This window comes from Podarcis tiliguerta (genome assembly GCF_965153285.1).
Source record: "Podarcis tiliguerta genome assembly, chromosome: 8".
In the NCBI taxonomy this organism is placed as follows: Eukaryota; Metazoa; Chordata; class Lepidosauria; order Squamata; family Lacertidae; genus Podarcis; species Podarcis tiliguerta.
This window is the reverse complement of record NC_139541.1, coordinates 18,152,992-18,176,828: the sequence shown is the minus strand read 5'-3', so window position 1 is coordinate 18,176,828 and position 23,837 is coordinate 18,152,992. Positions and strand designations below refer to the sequence as shown.

The window sequence follows — 23,837 nt, the reverse complement described above, 5'->3', positions numbered from 1 at the left end:
CCCTTTCCCGAAAATAAAAAGTCCCAAATTCTGCAACCTTTCCTCATGGGAGCAAGTTGCTCCACCCCCTCGATCAATTGCCCTTATTCATTTCATGAAAATCACACACCACTTAAGACTGTAAGAAACCAACAACCTCAAAGCACTTTACAAATAAAGAGGAAACCAAAAGATTGGTTCTTCTCTTAATCCTGAAACTTTTCCAGCCCTACGATATCCTTTTTTCGAGGTGAGGCAAACCACACGCTCCTTTAAAATATCCGTTCCTTTCTGCCCTGAATCAGCTGAAAGTTGGTAGTAAGTGATGTTTACTGATAACAATTATTTTATTATTGAACAAAATCTATACATAGCTTGACTGCTAAAAACAACCCCAAAACCTCAAAGCGATGTACAACCGCCCTCCAATAAAATCAAGAAAAAAAATACAATAGTTTAAAAGATTCCAAATGTTAAAATACTTTGAATGGGTTAAAATCCACATCAACTTTCTAAGCACCTGGGTGATAGCTGTCAACTTTTCCCTTTTTAAGGGAAATTCACTGATTCTGAATAGGATTCCTCGCAAGAAAAGGGAAAAGTTGACAGCTATGACCTGGGTAGGTTTGTCTAAACTAGAATTTTAGCAGGCGCCAAAAAGAGTGCAGTGAAGGTGGCTGCCTGATATCATGAGGCAGGCAGTTCCAAAGTGTAAGCGATGCCACATTAAACGGTCACAGAGCCCTTACAAATGTGGAACGGGTGTTACGTGGCACCTGCTGTAATGCCAATGGATAATGGAAACAATGACCTTGGATAGCGTCTCTCCCTCCATGGAGGGTCTTCTACCTGTGTGTGAGGCCCTCGCTCTGAAATTCCTGGGTTGCACAAGAGAGCCTGTCAACACCCACCCGCAATTCCATGACTATTATTCAATCCATTTTCGGATCACATGGAGACTTTGCTCCGAGACAGCTGGTCTTTCTCCCACAACCTGGCAGGGCCCAGCGGGCCCAGGAAAGAGAAACAATAGGAATCGTGCTGGTTTTCTCTTTTTGAAAATGCAAGATTCCTCACTCTCCTCCCCACCCGCCTCCAGCATCCTGTTCAAACGGTTGGCACCCTTAATGCTCAATTTTCTTTGTGTATTCTAAACAAGAATTAATCTGCCTTTATTGGGCATTATGGGATAAGCTGGGGGGGGGGGCGTGTGGAGAGAAAGACAATCTGTTACGAAGGGTTGTCCTACGCAAAGCAGACCTGCTGAAATTAATGGGCGCGATTCACTTAGCTTAGTGGGTTCTCAATCTCTTCTGGGCCACACTTTCAAAATAAAAAAAAATTGCTCGCACCACACCGGTTTTGCTCTGGGGCATGTTAAAGGGTACGGTGGCACCATCCGCATAACGAAAACTACCGCAGAGATATCAACATTTCCGATAGTAGGGGTTCCACGGGGTTCTAATTGCAGAGACAAGCTCCTAGTCCTGAAGGACGTGGTGAAGAAATGTGAGCAGCGTTTCGTTCCATCTCTGAACCTAAGAGGTCGGTTTCAGCAGGGGCTGCTGGCAGGCGGGGTGGCACTTCAGCACCAGAGACAGCTCCCTGCCCCTCTATTCCCCACTCCTCTTCCCAGGCTCTCTGCCTTGACAGCTGCTTCCTCTGGCTCCTTCTTTGCCAAATAAAACAGACACGTCCACACAACTCCTTGAAAGACCTCCGCTTCTGAAAGCAGGGCAGACAATGCGGGATAACCTTGGGAACGCACTTATCCTTCGACACGGCAAGAAAAAGGGCTCCTGCATTATAGTAATCCAAGTTCGTTTTCCTTATTTTTTCCCCCCTCTCTCCTTTCTCTTTCCAACAATGTGCTTCCAAGTAGAATTACTCCGTGTCCTTCCAGTTTCAAATAATCCTCCTATTCTCTCCCCCCCCGGCTTTCTCGCTTCCCCTTCGAACAATGGAGTGCGGCTTCCGAACCCGGCGTCTTAAGGGCATCTGTTGGAAACAGGCCTTTTCTCTCGAGCAGGGGAGTTGCTAAGCAACTCTGGAGAGGGGGTTGGCAACGTCCCATCAAGAGGAGCATCGAGGCCATCATCCTGAGCTTCGGCTCTGTGATGCACGTAATGGGCTGTCTGTGGCCACCTGTTTCTGTCCACATACGCTGTCGAGGGACAGGAGCTGGGGAGCAAAGATGACTGAAAGGGAGTTCCAATGCTTCCTATGTTGGATCGTAGCTCAGTGGTTAGAGCATCCATCCGTCTATCATCTATCTATCATCTATCTATCTATCTATCTATCTATCTATCTATCATCTATCTATCTGTCAGACTCTCAGGTCAAGGGCTGCAATCAGCTGCACATAACTCAGCAGTAGAGCAGCTGCCTTCGTGCAGAAGGCCTTGAATTCAATCTACAGGTTAGAGCATCTATCTGTCTGTCTGTCTGTCTGTCTATCTATCTATCTGTCGGACTCTCAGGTCAAAGGCTGCGATCAGCTGCACGTAACTTGGCAGTAGAGCAGCTGTCTTCATGCAGAAGGCCCTGAGTTCAATCTACAGCATCTCCAGGTCGGTCTTCTGCCCGAAACCCTGGAGACCAACTGCCAGCTAGTATTTTCAGCCCTGCATCAGTAGACGGTGGAGAAATGGGCTATTGATGGCTACTAGCCATGATGGCTCTGCTCTGCCTCAACAGTTGGGGGCAGCAATGCTTCTGAACGCCAGTTGCTGGAAACTGCAGGAGGCAAGAGGCCTCTTTTGCTCAGGTCCTGCTTGCTGGTTTCCTACTGGCATCTGGTTGGCCACTGTGAAAACAGGAGGCTGGACTAGGTGGGCTACTGGCCTGATCCAGCAGGCTCTTAGGTTCTCAGTATAAAAGGCAACTTCTTATGTCTAGGATCCTCGTACCTACGGGATTGCCTCTCCCGGTTTGCCCCACGGAAGACCTTAAGATCCATAAATAGCAACACCCTAGAGGTCCCGGGCCCTAAGTTAGATTAGCCTCAACCAGAATCAGGGCCTTTCCAGCTCTGGCTCCAGCCTGGTGGAACTCTCTGCCTCATGAGACCAGGGCCCTGCAGGATCTGATTTCTTTCCGCAGGGCCTGTAAGAGAGAGTTGTTCCGCCTGGCCTTTGGCTTGGAATCAACTTGATCCCCTCCCCCTCTTCCTTTTTCCCTTCTGCGGTGGAACTCCTGTCTGGGGACTTCCCTGGCTTTTTTCTGGCCCACGTAGGACCAATCTGGATAGTTGGCCTTTGTGAAGATTTGACGTTTTCATCCCCAAAAAAGATTTTGATTTGACTTCCTACCAAAATGAGGCTGCATTTTAATGTTGTATTTTAATCTTGTTTTGAGTTGTATTTTACTCAATTGTTTTTATACTTGGTGTTAGCTGCCCTGAGCCCAGTCTTGGCTGGGGAGGGCGGGGTATAAATAAAATTTATTTTTATTATTATTATTACTACTACTACTACTACTACTACTACTACTACTACTACTAGCTGTGATGGCTCTGCCTCAACAGTTGGAGGCAGCAATGCTTTTGAATGCCAGCTGCTGGAAACTGCAGGAGGCAAGAGGGATCTTGTGCTTGGGTCCTGCTTGCTGGTTTCCTACTGGCATCTGGTTGGCCACTGTGAGAACAGGAGGCTGGACTAGGTGGGCTATTGGCCTGATCCGGCAGGCTCTTAGGTTCTCAGTATAAAAGGCAACTTCTTATGTCTTAAGAGAAGCTCATAGCTCACTGATGGATTGGCTTCCTTCCATGAAGAGGACGTCCCGGGTTCAGGACTGGGGTGTCCCCTGCCTGAAACCTCGAGGAGCCGCTCGCTGCCAGTCAGTATTGACAATACCAAGACAGGGGTCTGACTCTGTATAAGCCTTGCTGGGTTCCTGTGGGTGGCACGAGACAGGCTTCTAAAATGGAGAACAGAGAGAGCTATGCGCCGGAATTGACAGACCTACGTTTAAAATTGATGGACACAACTAACTTGGGTCAGATGATTTCAGTGGGTGTATCCTTGAGTATCCTTTTAGTTCCGTGGTTCTCAACCTGTGGGTCCGCAGATGTTGCTGGACTACAACTCCCATCATCCCTGAGCTCTGGCCTTGCTAGCTAGGGGTGATGGGAGTTGTAGTTCAACAACATCTGCGGACCCACAGGTTGAGAAAGGCTGTTTTAGTTGGAAACAACCCACATCTGCAACCCTGGCATGGCAAGGACACTATTGAACTGGGTGGATTGAGGGTCTAACTTGAGGCAAGAGACCTTTCTTTGATCCTATGCCCTGCCTTCCTCCTGCAAAAGTGATCGGCAAACAACGGGAATAAATTGTTCAAAAACAGCAAACAAGCAAGCAAACGATATAGAATTAATGGGTCATATCCAACTAACGCTGCATGCACACCAAACATTTAAAGCATGTGCACACCCAAGAATCCTGGGAACTGTAGTTTGTTAAGGGAAACTGGCACTTGGAAGGGTAAACTACAGTCCTCAGGATTTTTTTAGGAGGCTGTTGAGGAGATGGGCTTTAAATGTATAGTGCGTACACAGTCTAAGACCTACTCAGAGCAGACCCATTGAAATGAATGGACCTTAGTCATACAACCATCAAAGCGGAAGGGACCCCAAGGATCATCTAGTCCAACCCCCTGCAATGCAGGAATATGTAGCTGTCCCATGCAGGAATTGAAACTGCCACCCTGGGGTTATCAGCACCAGGCTCTAACCAACTGCCATATCCATTAACGTCAACGGGCCTACTCTGAATAGGGCCAGCGCTGAATGCAACCCATTATATTATTTTTAATGGGTCCACTGAACCCGGCCTCCCACCATAAAACACCCCCAGTGATGTTACCTGTCTTTGCTGTGCTCCGAGAGAAAGCCAGGAACAGGCCTGACCTCCACCCGCGAAAGGCTCTTAACCGGGTCTCGCTTGGGGAGCTCCGCAGAGGCAGAGCGAAAGGTGCTGAAGTCGTGGGTGCCCAGCAGGAAGGCCGCTGCCTCCTGCATGGCCTGCGGGTTCAGATGGCTGAAGGGAGACAGGGAAAAGACTCTGAGAACAGCGAAGGGACACCAGGAGCTGCTTCACAGAGGGCGAAATCATCTAGGCCACCGTTTCCCAAATGTGAGTCTCTGGCTGTTTTTGGACTACAACTCCCATCATCCCTATCCAGCAGGACCAGTGGTCAGGGATGATGGGAAGGGTAGTGTCCTCTGGTTGTGTTGGACCACAACACCCATCACTTGGCTGGGGCTGATGGGAGTTGTGGTCCTACACATTGAGAGGGCCCCAGGTCGAAGAACATCTCAAACTTGTTGTTGGACTACAACTTCCATCATCGCTGACCACTGGTCCGGCTAGCTGGGGCTGCTGGGAGTCCCAAGTTTGAGAAGCACTGGCTTAGTGTTTGAGCATCTGCCTTGCAAGCAGAATGCTCCAGGTTCAATCCCCGGCATCTGCAGGCAGGGCTGGGAGAGTCTTCTGCCAGAAATCCTAAAAAGCAGCTGCCAGCCAGTGTAGACAGCACTGAGCTAAATGGGCCAGTGGTCTGGTTCTGTATAAGGCAGCTTCCTCTGTTCCTCTAATGATTCTGCAGTATATAAGTCAGCCTTAAATAAATAACTCAATAAATAATAGGCACCCAGTGCCATTTATGTACCCAACTCCCTGACCTAAAGGGACGCGGGTGGTGCTGTGGTTTAAACCACAGAGCCTAGGGCTTGCCGAACGGAAGGTCGGCAGTTCGAATCCCCGTGACAGGGTGAGCTCCCATTGCTCGGTCCCTGCTCCTGCCAACCTAGCAGTTCGAAAGCCGTCAAAGTGCAAGTAGATAAATAGGTACCACTCCGGCGGGAAGGTAAACGGCGTTTCCGTGCGCTGCTCTGGTTCGCCAGAAGCGGCTTAGTCATGCTGGCCACATGACCTGGAAGCTGTTTGCTGGCTCCCTCGGCCAATAAAGCGAGATGAGCGCCACAACCCCAGAGTTGTCTGCGACTGGACCTAATGGTCAGGGGTCCCTTTACCCTTTACCCTGACCTGCAGATCCCTCAGTGTCACAAACTCACCCTCGATACGTTGCCCAGCAGCGGTTCCGCTCAAAGACAGGCAGCTCCAAATGGTGAGAGCACCCGGTCGCCACCCGGTAGACGTACGTCCTCGACCGGGCCGAGAAGCGGGCGTGGAAGGTGCTGGGGACACGACGAGCACCCAGGATGCTGTTGAGAGAAAGAAAGGAGGGTCCTTTTCCAAAATGTAAAGGGGGAAGTGGGTGCGATTTAAATAACAAAGGTCTGGTTCCCAGGATCAGTTTGCATGAGCCTTATGTTCTAGAAGGTTTTGACCTTTAAAGCCCCATGCGGCCTAGGACCCACGTACCTACGGGGCCGCCTCTCCTGGTATGCCCCACAGAGGACCTTAAGGTCCACAAATGACAACATTTTGGAGGTTCCAGGTTGTACGGTGGTTAAATTGGTCTCAACTAGGGCCAGGGCCTTTTCAGAACTAGCCCGACTTGGTGGAACGCTCTGTCACAAGAGACTAGGGCCCTGTGGGACTTGACATCTTCCGCAGGGCCTTCAAGACAGAGCTGTTCCGCCTGGCCTTTGGTCTGGACTCAGTCTGACCCTTATGTTTCCCTCCCCTTATGGTTTTGATCTATGGGCTACTTTTAAAATGAGGCTGCATTTTAAATTGCATTTTAACCTGTACTTTAAATTGGGGTTTTCTTTCCCTATTATGTTTTTACTGCAGTTTTACTGGTGTTAGCTGCCCTGAGCCAGGCTCTGGCCAGGGAGGGCAGGGTATAAATAAAAAAATTATTATTATTATTATTATTATTATTATTATTATTAGGGGGTCTGCAAACCTATTGCCATAAGGCTGCAACTGAGCCTTGTTAACTGCCTCAGATTTGTCCAGCCCACGAAGAGCACCAGGCCCTGTGATTGGTTAGAAGTCTGGGAAGGCCCATTGCTCAGGGGTAGAGCATCTGCCTTGCATGTAGAAGGCCTCAGGTCCAATCCTCAGCATCTCCAGGTAGAGCTAGAGGCACCCCCAGTCTGAAACCCTGGAGAGCTACTGCCAGTCAGAGCAGACAATACTAAGCTAGCTGGGCCAAGCGTCCTAACAGGTTAGCTTCCTATGTTTGTGGGGGGGAGTTGCTCAATGATAGAGTACCTGCCCAGCCTGCCTGCCTGCCGAAGGTCCCAGGTCCAACCCCCAGCTTCTCCATGTAGGGCTGGGGAAACCACTCCTACCTGAAAGGCTGGAGAGCTGCTGCCAGTCAGTGTGCACACTCTGCTGAGCTAGGCAGGCCCATGTGCCTGACTTGGTGTAAAGCAGCTCTCCAGGCATGTAGGAAGGCACCCAGCACTTTGCAGGTGTCAACGGTCAGCTGATCGTCAGCACCTGCAAAGGCATGCCTTCACCTGTTCCCTGCCTGACACACATCTGCGTGCAGAAATTCCTTGCACAAACCCACACATAATGGAACACCAGGGGGGAATGAGTCCTCTCCTACCCTAACATGCTAGCTCTCTAAGTGCAGGGCACTACAGGGCTCAACATGCAGCTGCCCCTGGATGTAGGGTGATGGCCTTCTCAGCCACTAGCCTGGCAGCTTCCTCACGGCATCTCAGGATGCAGCCCAGCCCTAGACGGAGTCAAGTGTCGGAAGCAGCAGGGAGGGGGGGGGGCAGAAAGAATGACCTAGTTTTCTTCTCTCTCTCTCTCTCTCTTTCTCTCTCCCCCCATCTGCTGCAGTGAAGCGATTACCAGCCATTTGAAAACAGCCATCGCAGACAGGATGAGACGCTCCTGGGCAGCCAGGTGTGCATTTGCCCAGGGTTCATCCACAGTGTGGACATTTGGATCCCATGCTGGGGTTAGGAATGCAGGAGCAAAGGTTTCCCAAGCCTTGGATTGAGAGCTGGCCCACTGGTCCAGCAAGCTCAGAACCTAAGAAGAACCCTAAGGGATTAGGTCAGCGACCCATCGAGTCCAGCATCCTGTTCTCACAGTAGCCAACCAGATCCCTGTGGAAAGCCCACCAGCAGGAATCAAGCACTAGATCCCTCTCCCCTCTTGCAGCTTCCAGCAACTGGTATTCAGAAGCATTGCTGCCTCCAGCTGTGAAACAAAATATCCTCCAAACATCTGGAAATGAAATATTACGAATGAGCATCAGCTGGTTCCCAGAGTTCCCTTGGAAGAGGGGTTGACTGATAAGCCAGTCTGGGAATTGAAGCTCTGTGAGGGGAATGGGGGCCTCCTAACAACTCTCAGCACCCTTAATGAACTACAACTCCCATCATGCTTTTGGCTGCTTAAAGTGGCATCACGGTGCTTTAAGTACATGGTGTGAATGTGGCCTAAGAAGGCTTCCAGCGGATAAGGCGAAGCAGAGGGATCCAGGCAGATGTTCCAGCCTTTCCTCTCCTTGCAAATGCCAGAAAGAGAAATGTAAAAAAAGCTTCCACTGAGAGCAAACAGGTGGATAAGATTACTGGTCCCCCTTGGCTCGAATTGCCATGACAACAAAATGGCTCCCACGAAGGCCTCTCAGAGCACATGGATCGCAGCCACAAAACAGAATGAAGGCAGAAGGGAGCAGGGAGATGGGCCATTAGGAGGAGAGGCAGCAGCGGCTGCTAAGCCCTGGCAGCCAGATTAGCTTCTGGGGAATAACAGGATCACTGGCCGTGTAAAATCCTTTTAGAGGAGATAAAGCACCAAGTTAACGCTGGCCGGGGATGGAGGGGACGAGGGCCCACTGAGGACATTGAGATCATAGTCTCAGGGTTGCCGACCTGTTGCAGGATGGGCAAGCAGAAAGGCTGTAGCTCGGTGGGAGAGAATTTGCCTTGCAGGAAGAAAATTTGAGGGTCAATCCCTATCATCTCCGGGTAGGGCTAGGAGAGGCCCCCTTTCTGAAATCCTGGAGAGCTGCCGCCAGTCAATGTTGACAATTATTATTTGTTTAGGGCATTTGTGCTGGACTCTTGAGTCAGAAAGGCTCCCCAAGCAGCTTAAATACCATCAAAGCAAGACGTGCCCTACTTGCAGGCTGGGATTCTCAAAATGCGAAACAAAGCATGACATGACGTCCAAGGGGAAAGTGACAGGGTCATCTAGTCCAGCCCGCTGCAACGCAGGAATCTCAATATGTGGTCCCCCATCCAGTTTGAAACCATACCATACCCTGCTTAGCTTTGCAAATGTGCTAGCAGTTAACTGACCAGATGGCACAGTTTAGGGGCAAGGAGGTTCCAGATGGAGCTGGAGTTCCGGCGAACCTGATGGAATGAGCCTTCTGCTTTGTATTCTGCCCACTGAGGCAGCCGGTGGAATGTTTGCTCCCCAGATGACAGTGGAACCCACACATGCAAAACTGAGCCCAGATGGGCCATGGGTCTGGGGTTTGGTACAAGGCAGCTGCCTTCTGGGTTTCTATATCTTGGGAGAAGGCCATAGCTCCTTTGCACCAGAAGGTCCTGGGTTCAGTCCCCAAAGGCACCTCTAGGTAGGGCTGGAAAGACCCCCGGAAACCCTGGGGAACCGCTGCCAGCCAGTGTTGACAATACTGAGCTTGGAGGGATGTCTTGAGGGGGGTGTGCAGCTGGGCAGAGACTAGCCTGCTAGGCAGAGATGACCTTTGCATCCATCGCCCCACCCACTTTGGCTCTGGCCCCGCCCACCTCAGCCTGTGGCCCCTGGCAAGTTGCCCAGAGAGAATGTGGCCCTGTTATGGAGCTGGTGGCAGGGCAGCTCCCTTGCCCCCCAAAAGACAAAGGTAAGGGGAGCATTGGGACTCCCTAGAGCCTTGTTTTGACAGCCCCAGGCTAAAAGGGATTGGGAGGATCTGCCTGACATTTATTCTCCATGACGCTTCCGAGCTGTTGTCATGGAATCCGTATTAACGTGGGCACATAGCAAGCCTCAAGCACACCTACTCCTAAGAGAGACTGCTGCTGGCCAGGGGGGAGCACACAGATGGATATCGTCTTTTGTTTTCATTAAGATGTTACATAAATTGGCTCTCCCCCACCCACCCCGAAAAGGTGGGTACATTTCCACTGTGCCAAAGACTCAGGGTGGAGTGAGGATGACTCACCTACTTCACCCCATGAGATCACAGTGTGTAAATGGGGGATGGATTGGATTTTACCTTCAGGGACTGAGTTTTCACAGGTGGGTGGGGCTGCCCAGCCACCCATCGCCTGATGATGTCGCCATGACGCTGGGCAGGTGGCCAGTTTTGGCCCACAAGGACTGCAGGGAGCTGTGCGCTGCACTTTGAAGCCGCGGTGATCAGCTGAACATCGGGGCTTTAAAATACAGGGGGTCGGCTTATGCTCGGGGTTGCAAGGCTTTGCAATCCTTCTTCATGTGAGCTGCAGCTATGGAACTCGCCCCTGCAAGAAACAGTGGCGACCTCCCACTTGGATGGCTTTAAAAGAGGCCTGGACTGTTAAGTATACAGTGGTGCCCCGCAAGACGAATGCCTCGCAAGACGGAAAACCCGCTAGAAAGGGTTTTCCGTTTTGGAGGTGCTTCGCAGGATGAATTTCTCTATGGGCTTGCTTCGCAAGACGAAAATGTCTTGCAATTCCTGGGGGTTTTTTTTCCGCTCCCCACCCCCTTTTTCTAAGGCACTAAGCTGCTAATAGCCTTTTAGCAGCTAATCCGCTAATCCCTTAAGCCTTTAATAGCCGCTAATAGCCGCTAAACCGCTAATAGCACTAATCCACTAATGGGCTTGCTTCGCAAGACGGAAAAACCGCTAGACGAAGAGACTCACGGAACGGATTCTTTTCGTCTTGCGAGGCACCACTGTAATTGGTTTAACTGACAATGAGATGAGAATCTCTGTGTACTGGTGAAAAAGTTTCAATACAGGGAGATTCCACTGAAACCTTAGAGAAGCAAGAAGAGCACTCTGAACCCTTGCTGTGTAAAAGTTTGAATAATATTTTTATGGGGTCTGCAGAATTATTCCTTCCAAAAGGATTCAGTTCTTACACTTCCAGTCGCTTCAAACTGCACAATATTAATATCTGCAATGTGGACAGAGGATAAAGCTATCAACGGCTACTAGCCACCATAGTTGGAGGCAGTATGACGAAGTAAATTGCTGAGAATCGCAGGTGGGCAGATTGCTGCTGCAGGCTTTGTATGGGAGCATTGGGCTGGGCACTATGAGAACAGGAGACAGGACTAGATAGGAGAGTGCCTGCCTGCATTCAGCTAGCTCTCCTTATGCAGTTCAATGGCTGTGCTTGCAACCCCTCCTTTGGGCCTAGCTGCATCTTTACCTGTCAGTGGTTAGAACTAGAATAAAAAAGCCCCAAAGGGCTTGGGATCCAAATACCTGCATGATGTATCCACCAACTTGGGCCTTATGCTCAGCAAGGGAGGCCTGCTGTTGCCCCGGATGCTGGCTGGCTGGCGTCGACCCACGACAGGGCCTCCTCGGTGGTGGCTCCCTATTTTGTGAAAGGCTTTCCCTGGGTGAAGTGCATTCCCTCTGCCATGAAGCTCACTGGGTGGCCTTGGGCCAGCTGCCATCTCTTAACCCAAACCACCTCACTGGGTTTCTGTGAGGAAAAGTGGGAATGGGCAGAAGTGTGCATGCCACCTCGAGCTCCGTGGAGGAAAAGTGGGATATAAATGTATTATTATTATTCATAATAATAATAATTGACTATAGGAGAAATTTAAAAGCATTCCTGTTTGTTCAGGCATCTGATAGCTTATTGCTATTGGCCATAGGGACCTTGAACTTAGCAACTTGAATGTTAAATGATATCTGCTGGATACCTCAGTCAGTAGAGCATGAGACTTAATCTCAGGGCTGTGGGTTCAAGCCCTACGTTGGGCAAAAGATTCCTGGATTGCAGGACCCTCATGGTCACTTCCAACTGTACAGTTCTATGTTCCGAGAGCTTTTGAAATGGTTTGAGTCGGTTTTTAAATGACCTTCATCGTTTTGATTCGTTTCACTTTAAATTGCTTTCGATGGTTGACACCATTTAAAATGTTTCGAGCTGGTTTTTAAATTACAGTTTTGCTTTGACCGATTTTCTTTTGAATTGCATTGTTTTTAATTTTGTGATGGTTCTACACGTTGGGAGGAAGGGTAGGGCAGAAGCTGAATAAATAAATAGCTGCTCCACCCTTGTTTCTTACCATTAATGGCCTCGAGGGGGGATTGTCAAATAGAGACGCCAAGCATGGTTTGGTGCAAAGCATTGCCCCCACTCCTAGTCCTCAGTTTGGCCACGGGTGGCGGCTTTGAATCCTTAAATTTGGAGACAATCATGAGCCACACTGCACACCCTTTGGCCGTTCGGAAGGGAGGGTGAGCAATACAGCTACACAGGTCTCCAAACCTCCCTAAGCAGAGGCCTCCAGCCCTCAGTGCTGCAGCCAGCAACACAGAGCAAAAAAAAGTGGGAGGGGGCGGCTCAGAGAGGTAAAAATTGGGGAGAAGAGTCAAGCCTAGGATCCCGTTTCCCTCTCCACACTTTGTCGGCAAGAAGGGCTCTGAAAGGGCCTGTCTCCCCACCCACGTCTCCTTCTTCTGCCATCAGAAGTAGTAGTTTTCTCAGTGCCAGAATATTTAGAGAGAGGAGAGGCCTCCGTTGCTGGGCTCTTCTTGGCTGGTTTTCCTCTCAAATGCAAAGCAGCTGAGCTGTCTCCTGGTGTTAAGAGAAATATTTGCGTGCGGGACAGAGGGGTAGAGAGGCAGCCAGGAGAACAATAGGAGGAAGAAAACATGGCCTTCCATCCGGCATTGAGCCTGGAACTTCAGAGGTCTTAGCTCCCAGGCTGAGAAAGTCTTTCCTGCACCTGAGGCCTGGGGGTGCCCAATGTGGCCCTCCGTGACTTTCCATCTGGCCCTTGGGATGCTCCCCAGGTCACCCCGCCCTACTGACCCTGCTTTGCCTCCAGAACGTCTTGGCCTCATTGGGATGTGCTTGAACACAGTCTAGTCTGGAAGGCAGAGATTGTGAAAAGCCAGCCTGCTCTGCAAGAGTAGCATCTACACCTGTTGCTCCGCCCACTTTTGCCCCTGGCCCCGCCCACCTGTGGCACATGGCCCTTGGAGGGCCGTCCTGAAGGGAATGTGCCCATTGGTCTAAGAAAGGTTCCACAATCCTTTCCAATTCAAGTGGAATAAGTTGCTAATCCTCACTGCCAACACTTGCATCCTTGGGGATGCACCTGCGGCGCAGGTAACAGCAGTGTTGGGGCCTAATGCTGGCTCTCTTCCAGATGCCCTCTTCTAAAAACAGTGCCTGAACATTGTATCGGGACCTCTGGAACCCAAAGGAATGAGCACTTGGCAGTGCTATTCCTCCCACAGAGCTACAGTTAAATCCCAGAGCAGTTTAGCAATCCCTCTTCCCAGGGAACTCTGGGAACTGTAGTTCTGGGAGGGAGAGGATCTCCCGGCAGCTCCCAGTACCCCTTAACTAACTACAACTCCCAGGATTCTTTGGGGGGAAGCCATGCCTGTTCAAAATAGTGCCGCAGTGCTATAAATGCATGGTGTGAGTGTGGCCTAGATCCACTAACAGGAATGGAGATGTTTAACTTAAGACCATTTATTTTAATGGGTCTACTCTGAGTAAGAACCAGATGGGTACACACCTCTAGGAGCCTAAGCAATCTCAGCAGACAGAAATACTTTAAATTTTTAGGGAACTGTAGTTTCAACTGGATGTTGAATAAACATGCAATTATTAATGGTTACAGTTTTGAATTTTATTGTGTTATTATTTTCCTTAGTGGGCTGTGTGAACTGCTATTCTGAATAATTCCTTTTTATAGGGTAGGGTAGAGGGTGCTGCAGATGAGTTTATGGAACCAAGCGGGGAGCGGTAGCCTGGTAAAATTCGGGAACCACTATTTTAAATATTTGCAGTGTTACCTCATGAACAAGAGGTGTTAGATTCCGTGCCCCCCCAAACCCTGAAGGAAAATTGGAGAGTAAAAACGAAACAAACAAACAAAAAAAGACTGACATCAGCCCTATCAACCTGAATGTGATGCATCTGCATCTGAGCCAAGTTGTGTTAAACAAAACAAGGATTAGGGTGGAAAAGCAAACCCGGAGCCAGAGAGTTGGGGGTGCGGGAGGGGAGAGGGAAGATGGACGGGTCGACAATCAGAACTACTTGCTATTCTTTGTGCAAAGCAGGGGCCAGGCGCCAACTGGACTCTCTAATCGGCCTTCTGTTTCTTTATTTAAAAACAAAAAAAAAATCAAGCCACCGGAAGGCAGATGAAAGCTCAATGCCCCCCGCAACAGAGGCAGCGAACTCTCGCTTCCACTTTTTACGCAGTACTGTATCAGCACACATGACATTTTACCGCTTGCAGGAGGGCAGGTCTCTGCCCAGAGGGGCTTACAATCTAAAAAATCCAGCATGGTCAGCCTTTACTAGGGACTGAGCCTTTAGTGTGCCAGGGCCCTGCCCCATGGAACTCCCTGCCACCAGAGGTTCAGCAGGAATAATTCCTGCCTTCTTTTAGACCAGTGGTTCCCAACCTTTTTGTTATGGTGGCCCACAAGCTCGGAGTCAGTTGGCAAGGTGACCCATCGATTTATTGTTTGTTGCATTTTCATCCCACTTTTTTTTCTCCCAATGAGCTCAAGGTGGCAAAAGTGGTTCTCTCCTTTCTCATTTAATCCCCACAACAGCCCTGTGAGGTAGGCTAGGCTGAGAGGCAGTGACTGGTCCAACGCCACCCAGTTGTGAGCTTCATGGCTAATGGAGGATTTGAACTCCAAGGTCCTGGCCCTACACTCTAAACCACAATGCCACACTGGCTCCCCATTGATGGTAAGCCAACAAAACAAGAAGTTGTAAGATACTGTACAGTGGTACCGCGGGTTACAGACACTTCAGGTTACACACTCCGCTAACCCAGAAATAGTACCTCAGGTTAAGAACTTTGCTTCAGGATGAAAACAGAAATCATGCTCCGGCAGTGTGGTGGCAGAAGGCCCCATTAGCTAAAGTGGTGCTTCAGGTTAAGAACAGTTTCAGGTTAAGAACGGACCTCCGGAACAAATTAAGTACTTAACCCGAGGTACCACAGTATAGTGGGACGTGGGTGGCGCTGTGGGTTAAACCACAGAGCCTAGGACTTTTCGATCAGAAGGTTGGCGGTTCGAATCCCCGTGTCGGGGTGAGCTCCCATTGCTCGGTCCCTGCTCCTGCCAACCTAGCAGTTTGAAAGCATGTCAAAGTGCAAGTAGATAAATAGGTACTGCTCTGGCGGGAAGGTAAACGGCGTTTCCGTGCGCTGCTCTGGTTTGCCAGAAGCGGCTTACTCATGCTGGCCACATGACCCGGAAGCAGTACACCGGTTCCTTCGGCCAATCAAGCGAGATGAGCACCGCAACCCGAGTCGTCCGCAACTGGACCTAATGGTCAGGGGTCCCTTTACCTTTAACTTTTAGCACTGTATATGAATCCTACCAGCTAAGAATTACAAGCAATTATTTCAGGAGTTACTGATAAAGCCTGCAACTGATTTATTTAGGCTTTGTAAGAGACAGTATTTTACAACTTCGCAACCCACAGGTTGGGAAAGGCCGTATTGGACACCTCCTGAAAACTGTGATACCTTGTCAGGCCTTTGCAATTATTTACTTATTGCATTTTTATTCTGCCTTTATCTCCAGTGAGTTCAAGGTAGTGTACGGAGTTGTCCTCCCCATTTTATCTGCACAACAACCCTGCTGCCAGGTCAGTTAGGGCCACGAGGCAGTCACTCCCAATGACTTTCAAAGCCGAGTGAAGACTCGAACCCTGGCCTCCCAGGTCCTAGTCTAGCGCTGTAACCATTGTACCACATAGGCTCTCAAATCCCCTTTCATTTCTTCCTGCCAACCAGTCTTTACTGATGCTTTTATTTACAGTGGTACCTCGGGTTAAGAATCTATTTCGTTCTGGAGGTCTGTTCTTAACCTGAAGCACCACTTTAGCTAATGGGGCCTCCAGCTGCTGCGGCGGCGGCGCTGCACGATTTCTGTTCTCATCCTGAAGCAAAGTTCTTAACCCAAGATACTATTTCTGGGTTAGCGGAGTCTGTAACCTGAAGCGTCTGTAACCCGAGGTACCACTGTATTTCAAAGTCATTCTGCATGATGCACAAGGTCTTGCTGAGTTTTAATGAACGTGTGCTTTCAAATCCATCCATCCATCCATCCATCCATCCATCCATCCATCCATCCATCCATCGCAGGGGCTCAGATACACACACAACCCTGGCAAGGATCCCTCTCCCCCACCTCCAAAAGTCTTTGGAACAGTGGAGTCATTTCCCTGACTTAGTGGTGCCTCTGTGTAAGGGGGTGGTGAATCTACTTATGCAACATCTCAACAAAAGGGGGAGAAGAGCCGTACCGCAAGGAATGTGCAGCCCTTGGGGAGCAGAAACTCGGGATTGTGCCCACGTTGCATGGGATCCATGACAACCGCTAGAATAGCATAACAGAAAATAAATGTCAAGAAGAACCTCTCATGCCTGTTTGCTCAGGGCTGTCAGAATAGAAGAAGAAAAAGTCGAGTTTGGATTTGGTATCTCGCTTTATCACTACCCGAAGGAGTCTCAAAGCGGCTAACATTCTCCTTTCCCTTCCTCCCCCACAACAAACACTCTGTGAGGTGAGTGGGGCTGAGAGACTTCAAAGAGGTGTGACTAGCCCAAGGTCACCCAGCAGCTGCATGTGGAGGAGCGGAGACGTGAACCTGGTTCACCAGATTACGAGTCTACTGCTCTTAACCACTACACCACATTGGGTGTATAAGGACCTCCCCCCCCGCCCCCGCAATGGTCCCAAAGACAGCCAGCAGGAGCCAGGCAACACGACGTGTGATTATTGAACAATCTCCAGCGCTGGGGAGCTGGCAACCTCAGGAGGGCAAAGGGGCCAACTTAACTAGAGCCGCTCCTTCATGCCTTCAAAGGGAAGGGCTGTAGCTGAGTGGTTAGAGCATCTGCTTTGCATGCAGAAGGTCCCAGGTTCAATCCCCAGTGTCCCCAGGAAGTAGAAATGGGAATTATCCCATCCAAAATCCTGGAGAGCAGCTGCCAGTCTGTGTAGACCACAAGTTGGCAACCTAAGGCCTGCGGGCCAATTCCGGCCCGAATGAGTTCGGGATCCGGCCCAGTCCAGAAATCGCCGCATGGTTCTGATTCATATCATTTGGGCTGAGCCATTTTTTCTCCGGAAATCGCGTCTGCACATCCCAGATGCCAAAAATCGCTTCCGTCCAGGCGTGGTTTTCGGCGTCTGGGCATGTGCAGAAGCGATTTCCAGCTCTGCAGACATGCACAGACGTTATTTCTGGCACCACGCTGTGCCGGTACAGCCCGCGAACGATCTCTGCGGGAGTGATCCGACCCATGCCCGGTAAGCCTTGTCAACCCCTGGTGTAGACAATGGACCCAGTGGCCTGGCTCTCAGTGTAAGGCAGCTTCCGATGTCTTAAGGAAAGGGCTGTAGCTCAGTGGTTAGAGCACTGGTGTGTTTCGTTTACAAACTGCTCCAGAAAGTGCGAATTAGATTAGTGCCTCGCATCGAATCTAACTGATTCGTAGAAAAGATTCCACGAACTGAAAGCAGAGATGACGCATGTACTTTTGTAACCCAAGAAAATCTGAATAAAAGCAATTTTTTTAACAAAGAAAGAAAATGAGAATTAGGTAAGCTTGACTTTAAACCGGCTTTGTGCAGCAGTTAGAGTGTTTGGGACATGAGCTCACTGGGACTCAGCTCACTGGGTGACTTTGAGCCAGTCACCGCCTCTTAGCCTAACCTACCTCACAGGGTTGTTGTGAAGGGGAAATGGGGAGGAGGGGAACCAGACAAGCCACCTTGAGAAAGGTGGTGTATAAATAGAAAATAACAAACAAACAAACAAACCCAAGTCAAACAGGATTTCTGCATCTGCCCCTGCTTGCTGGTGACAACATGGTGAGTGCTTTGTAACTGCAGGGAACTCACCGGATGGGCTCAGGCTTCAGGTGGTGGTTGAGAGAGTCGGTGAGGATGTTTCCTGCGAAAGGCGGCTTCCCGTCCGACCTCTCGATGTCGAGGTGGGCGGCGTTGCAGAGGGCGTGAACGCCAGAGTCCGTGCGGCTCGAGATGGTGAACTTGCTCGGTGTGGAATGCCGGAGCTTCTCTGCTGCCATCTGAGAGACACAGGAGAAACTTAACTGTGCGGGGTTGCTGTGGCAGAAAAAGAGGGTGTACTAACCAGGGTAGAACGCCCTTTGCCATTTAGACAGAGACCCATGTGGGAGAACTGGGTGCAGGTTTTTCAACAGACACCTCTAACATAGGAACACCTAAGTACAGTGGTACGTCGGGTTACAGACGCTTCAGGTTACAGACTCCACTAACCCAGAAATAGTACGGTAGTACCTCTGGTTAAGAACTTAATTCGTTCTGGAGGTCCGTTCTTAACCTGAAACTGTTCTTAACCTGAGGTACGACTTTAGCTAATGGGGCCTCCTGCTGCCGTCACGCCACTGGAGCATGATTTCTGTTCTCATCCTGAAGCAAAGTTCTTAACCTGAGGTACTATTTCTGGGTTAGCGGAGTCTGTAACCTGAAGCGTCTGTAACCAGAAGTGTCTGTAACAGGAAGGTACCACTATACCTCGGGTTAAGAACTTTGCTTCAGGATGAGAACAGAAATTGCGGCGCGGCAGCAATGGGAGGCCCATGCGGGGATTGAAGGAGGAGGGGGGAAACAATGTAGGCCTCTTTGCCCAGAAGGGAATGCAGCCCTCTGGCTGAAAAGGGGACCAACCGTTTGCCTCCCTATAAGACAGCTTCCTAGGTTCCTATGCCACATGCATCTGCCTTGCATGGAGAAGGTCTCAGGTTCGATCCCAGGCATCTCCAAGTACAGTGGTACCTCAGGTTAAGTACTTAATTCGTTCCAGAGGTCCATTCTTAACCTGAAACTGTTCTTAAGCTGAAGCACCACTTTAGCTAATGGGGCTTCCTGCTGCTGCCGGAGCATGATTTCTGTTCTCATCCTGAAGCAAAGTTCTTAACCCGAGGTACTATTTCTGGGTTAGCGGAGTCTGTAACCTGAAGCGTGTGTAACCTGAAGCATATGTAACCCGACGTACCACTGTAGGGCTAGGAAGGTCTCCTGCCTGAGACTCTGGAGAGCTGCTGCCAGTCAGTGTAGGCAACACTGAGTGGGGGGATCATTGGTTTGACTTGGTGTTAAGGGCAGCTTCCCACATCAAGCGCTTAGGCACAGAATGGGAGGCTGCAATATTGTTCTCCGACAGAATAAGAGTATGAGCAGCTGACCATTTTGAGGATGCTGCAAGGAAAAGGCGAAGGGCCAGATCCAGATTGGGAAGGTCACAGGTCGATTCCGTCCCGCCAGGACCGGCAAGGGCAGGCTGCTGTTGTTCAGCGCAATGCACCCATCCATCACGGTTTACGGCCTCTGCCATCCCTGACGGGAAACGTCTTGTAAAAGGGAATGAGAGTGCCCATCAATTATTAAAGCCGCCAAGGCTGCCGAGAGGCCAAGCAAGTGGTCCGCAGAGGAGTGATGTCATCCAATGCCATTAGCCCCCCCTTCACCCCCCCATCACCAATTATCAAAACCTTCAGCTTGTCCAGAACAGGGTCAGGATGCACTCCTAATCCCATGTATTCACATTTGTATCCCGCCATTTTTTTCTCCAAAGAGCTCAAGGTGGTGCCCATGGTTCTCCCCCCTCCTCATTCAATCCCCACGACAACCCTGTGAGGTAGGTCAGGTTGAGAGGCAGTGACCGGCACCAAGGTCACACCCCCAGCGAGCTTCATGGCCGAGTCGGGATTTGAACCCTGGTCTCCCAAGGTCCTAGTCCGGCATTCCAGCCTCTTATATGACATCAGGTGCAGGGCAGGTGGGCATGGCTTGGGCAAAACCCTCTGGTGAGTCAAATACGGGGAGCAGAGTTTCATTTGGCCTATGGGAAAGAGGCTCCCTAACACCAGTAACAACAACATCGGACAGGACCATATCGTTTTCCTTTCACTTTGCGTTTCAAACAAGTCGTCAGAAATTCCTCTCCTCTCCCCAAAGAAGCATCCTGCGGTGGGTGGGGTAGAGAAGGACTTCTGCAAAGGTTCTGCAACATGTAAATCAAACAGAGTTAACCGATTAAAAGCCAGGCAGAGAACTGGCTTTAATCGACATTTAAAGTAAGACCTTTAATCTGCTGGCAATCCCGACAGGAGAAGTAAATAAAGCCGAGACGAGCCCATCAGCAAATTAAACAGGTTTGTTCTTTTTTTTGCATGCTGCAAAATAGTTCCGAGGATGGAATTGCTTTGATAGCAAAAAAATTTTTTTGGTAAAAAATATATATTAAAAAATGATCAAAGGGCTGGAGTGCCTTACCTATGAAGCAAAACTAACGCCTGGGGCTTTGCAGTTCAGGAAGAAAGTAAAAAAGATATGGGGTAGGGGAAGTGAGACACGACAGAGGTTTATAAAGGGATGGGTAGGTCTGTCAGCGTCACAGATGTAAAAAAACAGGTTTTTTAAATCTCTCTCATAATTCTACAGGGCTGGGAAACCTCAGGCCCTCCAGGTCTTGCTATGTGGCCCTCAGAAACCTCACCAAGCCATGCCTTCTCCCCAAAGGAAGGGACCACGAGGGTCATCTAGTCCAACCCCCTGCAATGCAGGAATCTTTTGCCCAACGTGGGGCTTGAAGCCACAACCCTGAGATTAAGAGTCTAATGATTTACCGACTGATCTATCCAGCAGCTATGATTCTATGTCTTTTGCTTGCCAGGATGGAGGGTGGAGAAAGATGCGTGAGCATGTGTAGAAAGCAGCCTGCTGTGCACAGGTAAAATGGGCACCTGTTGCTCTGCCCAAGTGCACCCACCACTGGCATTTGGTCCTCAGAAGGTTGCCTAGTGTTGTAGATGATAGAACAACGGTCTGCCTTGGTGCAAGGCAATTTCCTTGATGCCCCTTGATTTCTCCCAGCAAAGCAATTCTTACTTCTTCTTTTTTCAAACGCAGAAAATAAAAACTTGAGAACCAAAACAAATAAGACCAAAAAAGCACACAATCCAAGCCATTTGGAGAACTCCAGCGTGGGTGGTAAACAGGCGGAAATAATAATATACGAGGGGAGAGGGCTTGTGGGGGCGTCACTTACGTAAGAATCCTTTTTTGGGGTGGGGTGGGTGGAATGCTATATTTATGCCCTCAATCTCCACCATCCGTGCAGAATTGGCAACAAGAAGAAGATTGGGGGTGGGGGGTGGGGAGTGGGTAGAAAGCAGCAAATCCAATGGGTAATGCTCCGGCTCTGGAAATTATCCCTTGCTGGGAAAGACGACGAGATTTCCAGCTAAATGGGTAATTAACTGTCCTTACAAGAAGCTGGTTGGGGAGTTATCTCTAGATTCTCTGCCCAGCCTGCACAAAGATGCCCCCCCCTCTCTCTCACACACACACACACTTTTGAGTTGCACATCAACATCAACATATTAGCTCCTTTATCTAAAGCAGCTTCGCTGCACCAGGAACTGGGCACCTAATAAGTGGCCATTTTAGGTCCATGGGCTCATCTGGATTTTGAAATGAGAGCTGTGAATGCCTCTCCTTCAGGTCACTTCACACACACACACACACACACACACACGGGTGTGTGAGCGTGCATTTAATGACAATGATAATGCATACCTTCCAACATCTATCCGATGTACCCCACTCGTCTGACTGTGTTGCCCCAGGCACTCTGGGCAGCTTCCAACATATATTAAAACATCAAGCATTAAAAACAAAAACAAAAAACACTTCCCTGTACAGGGCTCCCTTCAGATGGCGGGGGGGGGGGGGGTTGTCAGATAACTCCATACCCTCCAACATTTCTCCAGTGAAAATAAGGATGCCCTGAGGAAAAGCTGGACATTCTGGGATCAAATCAGAAACCGGAATGCCTTCTGCAAATCCAGGACTGTTTAGGGAAAATAGGAACACATTACAAATAGGTAATGATAATTAGGAACACTTGGATGGTAAAGATAATGATATATTAAGACTGTGCATGCGGCTTGCAAGCTTCAGCCTGGTGGGAGCTTCAAATGATAGCCGGGGGGGGGGGGGGGTTTGCCATCTTCTGCTCCCCTTTAACCTCCATTTATGTTGTTGTTTAGTCACGTCCGACTCTTCGTAACCCCATGGACCAGGCACTCCTGTCTTCCACTGCCTCCCACATTAAGTCTCTGGTTGGGGCCCTGAAGTCTGGGATGCCCCTGATCTGACAGCCCTAAAACAACAACAAACAACACACACACACCCAAAACACGCACATACAAACTTTGCCCACTGTTCCCTTTGAAAAGCAAACTGTGGAATCCAGTAGAAGGGATCCATGTCATGAAAACAGTACATAGAGATGGAAGAAGAAGTGAGAAGGGCAGTCACTTTTCTAACTTCTTCATTCAGCTCTATGATAGGGCTGCCGTCCATCTGGAAATTCCCGGACACAGCCGGAATATGGCAGTGGAGAACAGTGTCTGGGCGGAAATCGCGAGCCATGTCGGAAGTTTAGATTTCGGCGAATTTCCTTTTAAAAGTCTCAAAAAAGCTCAACAGCTTTTGTGGCAACCCTGCTCTATGTACTTGTCAACGAGCTGGATTTTTGAGTCTGCACCCCCTCCAGATGCTTCTCTCCACACACACACACCCCATCCTGGATCAGCAACCTCCCCCCGACCCCCCCCCAAAAAACCACACACACACACACACAGAGAGAGAATGCACGTATACACACTTTGCTTTCCAAGGATCTGGGTAAAAGTCAGATCTGGCAGAACTATGCTGAGTCTTGAAAAGCAGATACTGTAGAGCAGAAGGAGGATGTGAGGAGAGTCACTTTTCTAACTTCCACATTCAGCTTTAAGTACTGTATTTTTCGCACCATAGGGCGCATCTGACCATAGGGCGCACCTAGTTTTTAGACGGGGAAATCAATTTTAAAAACCCGTTTCAGCCCGAGGGCCGCAATCCCTTCTGGGGGCCATATGCCAGTGGTGGGCGGGGCTAGAGGCAACAGTGGGCGGAGCGATGAATCTGAATTTTACCCTTTGTACTCTAGGTTGGGATGCAGGTGGCGCTGTGGGTTAAACCACAGAGCCTAGGACTTGCCGATCAGAAGGTCGGTGGTTCTAATCCCTGCGATGGGGTGAGCTCCCGTTGCTCGGTCCCTGCTCCTGCCAACCTAGCAGTTCGGAAGCATGTCAAAGTGCAAGTAGATAAATAGGTATCTCTCCGGCGGGAAGGTAAACGGTGTTTCCGTGCGCTGCTCTGGTTCGCCAGAAGCGGCTTAGTCATGCTGGCCACGTGACCCCGGAAGCTGTACTTGGCCAATAAACCGAGATGAGCGCTGCAACCCCAGAGTCGGCCACGACTGGACCTAATGGTCAGGGGTCCCTTTACCTTTTTACTATAGGTTAGATTCTACCCATAAGCTCACCCCTCTCCGTCTTCCACCCAGGCAAGCAAGAGGCAGGATCAGTGTTTCCAGCTAGGCAGAAACATTCAAGGAGAGTGACAAGCAGAGCTGGCAAGGTATGTGGCTTGGGAAGGGGGGTGGCCTGGAGAAGCCTGGAGGGCCACACTCACCCCCCCAGTCCTGAGGTTTCCCATTAGGATGAAGACCTGGGTTTTAGGATGCTTAATTCTGCAATTTTTAACACAGAATCAGAGGCAAAAGCAGAGCTCCACCCTAACTCAGCCAACCAGCGGAATCCTTCCCATCAGCAGTTTGGCCGAAAAGC

The 23,837-nt window shown here is 49.8% G+C and overlaps 1 protein-coding gene across 2 annotated transcripts in view; it reads right to left on the bottom strand.

Annotated features, from left to right (window-relative positions):
• PUSL1 (pseudouridine synthase like 1) overlaps positions 1-23,837 on the bottom strand; it is a 66,118-nt gene that overhangs the window by 32,951 nt on the left and 9,330 nt on the right. For both annotated transcript variants that reach the window (XM_083454277.1, XM_083454276.1), the window contains exons 3-5: positions 18,016-18,203; positions 6,056-6,205; positions 4,845-5,018 (exon numbers count right to left, since the gene is read on the bottom strand). In XM_083454277.1, coding sequence (XP_083310403.1) covers positions 4,845-5,018; positions 6,056-6,205; positions 18,016-18,203 — 512 coding nt within the window. The remainder of the gene's footprint in view (positions 1-4,844; positions 5,019-6,055; positions 6,206-18,015; positions 18,204-23,837) is intronic.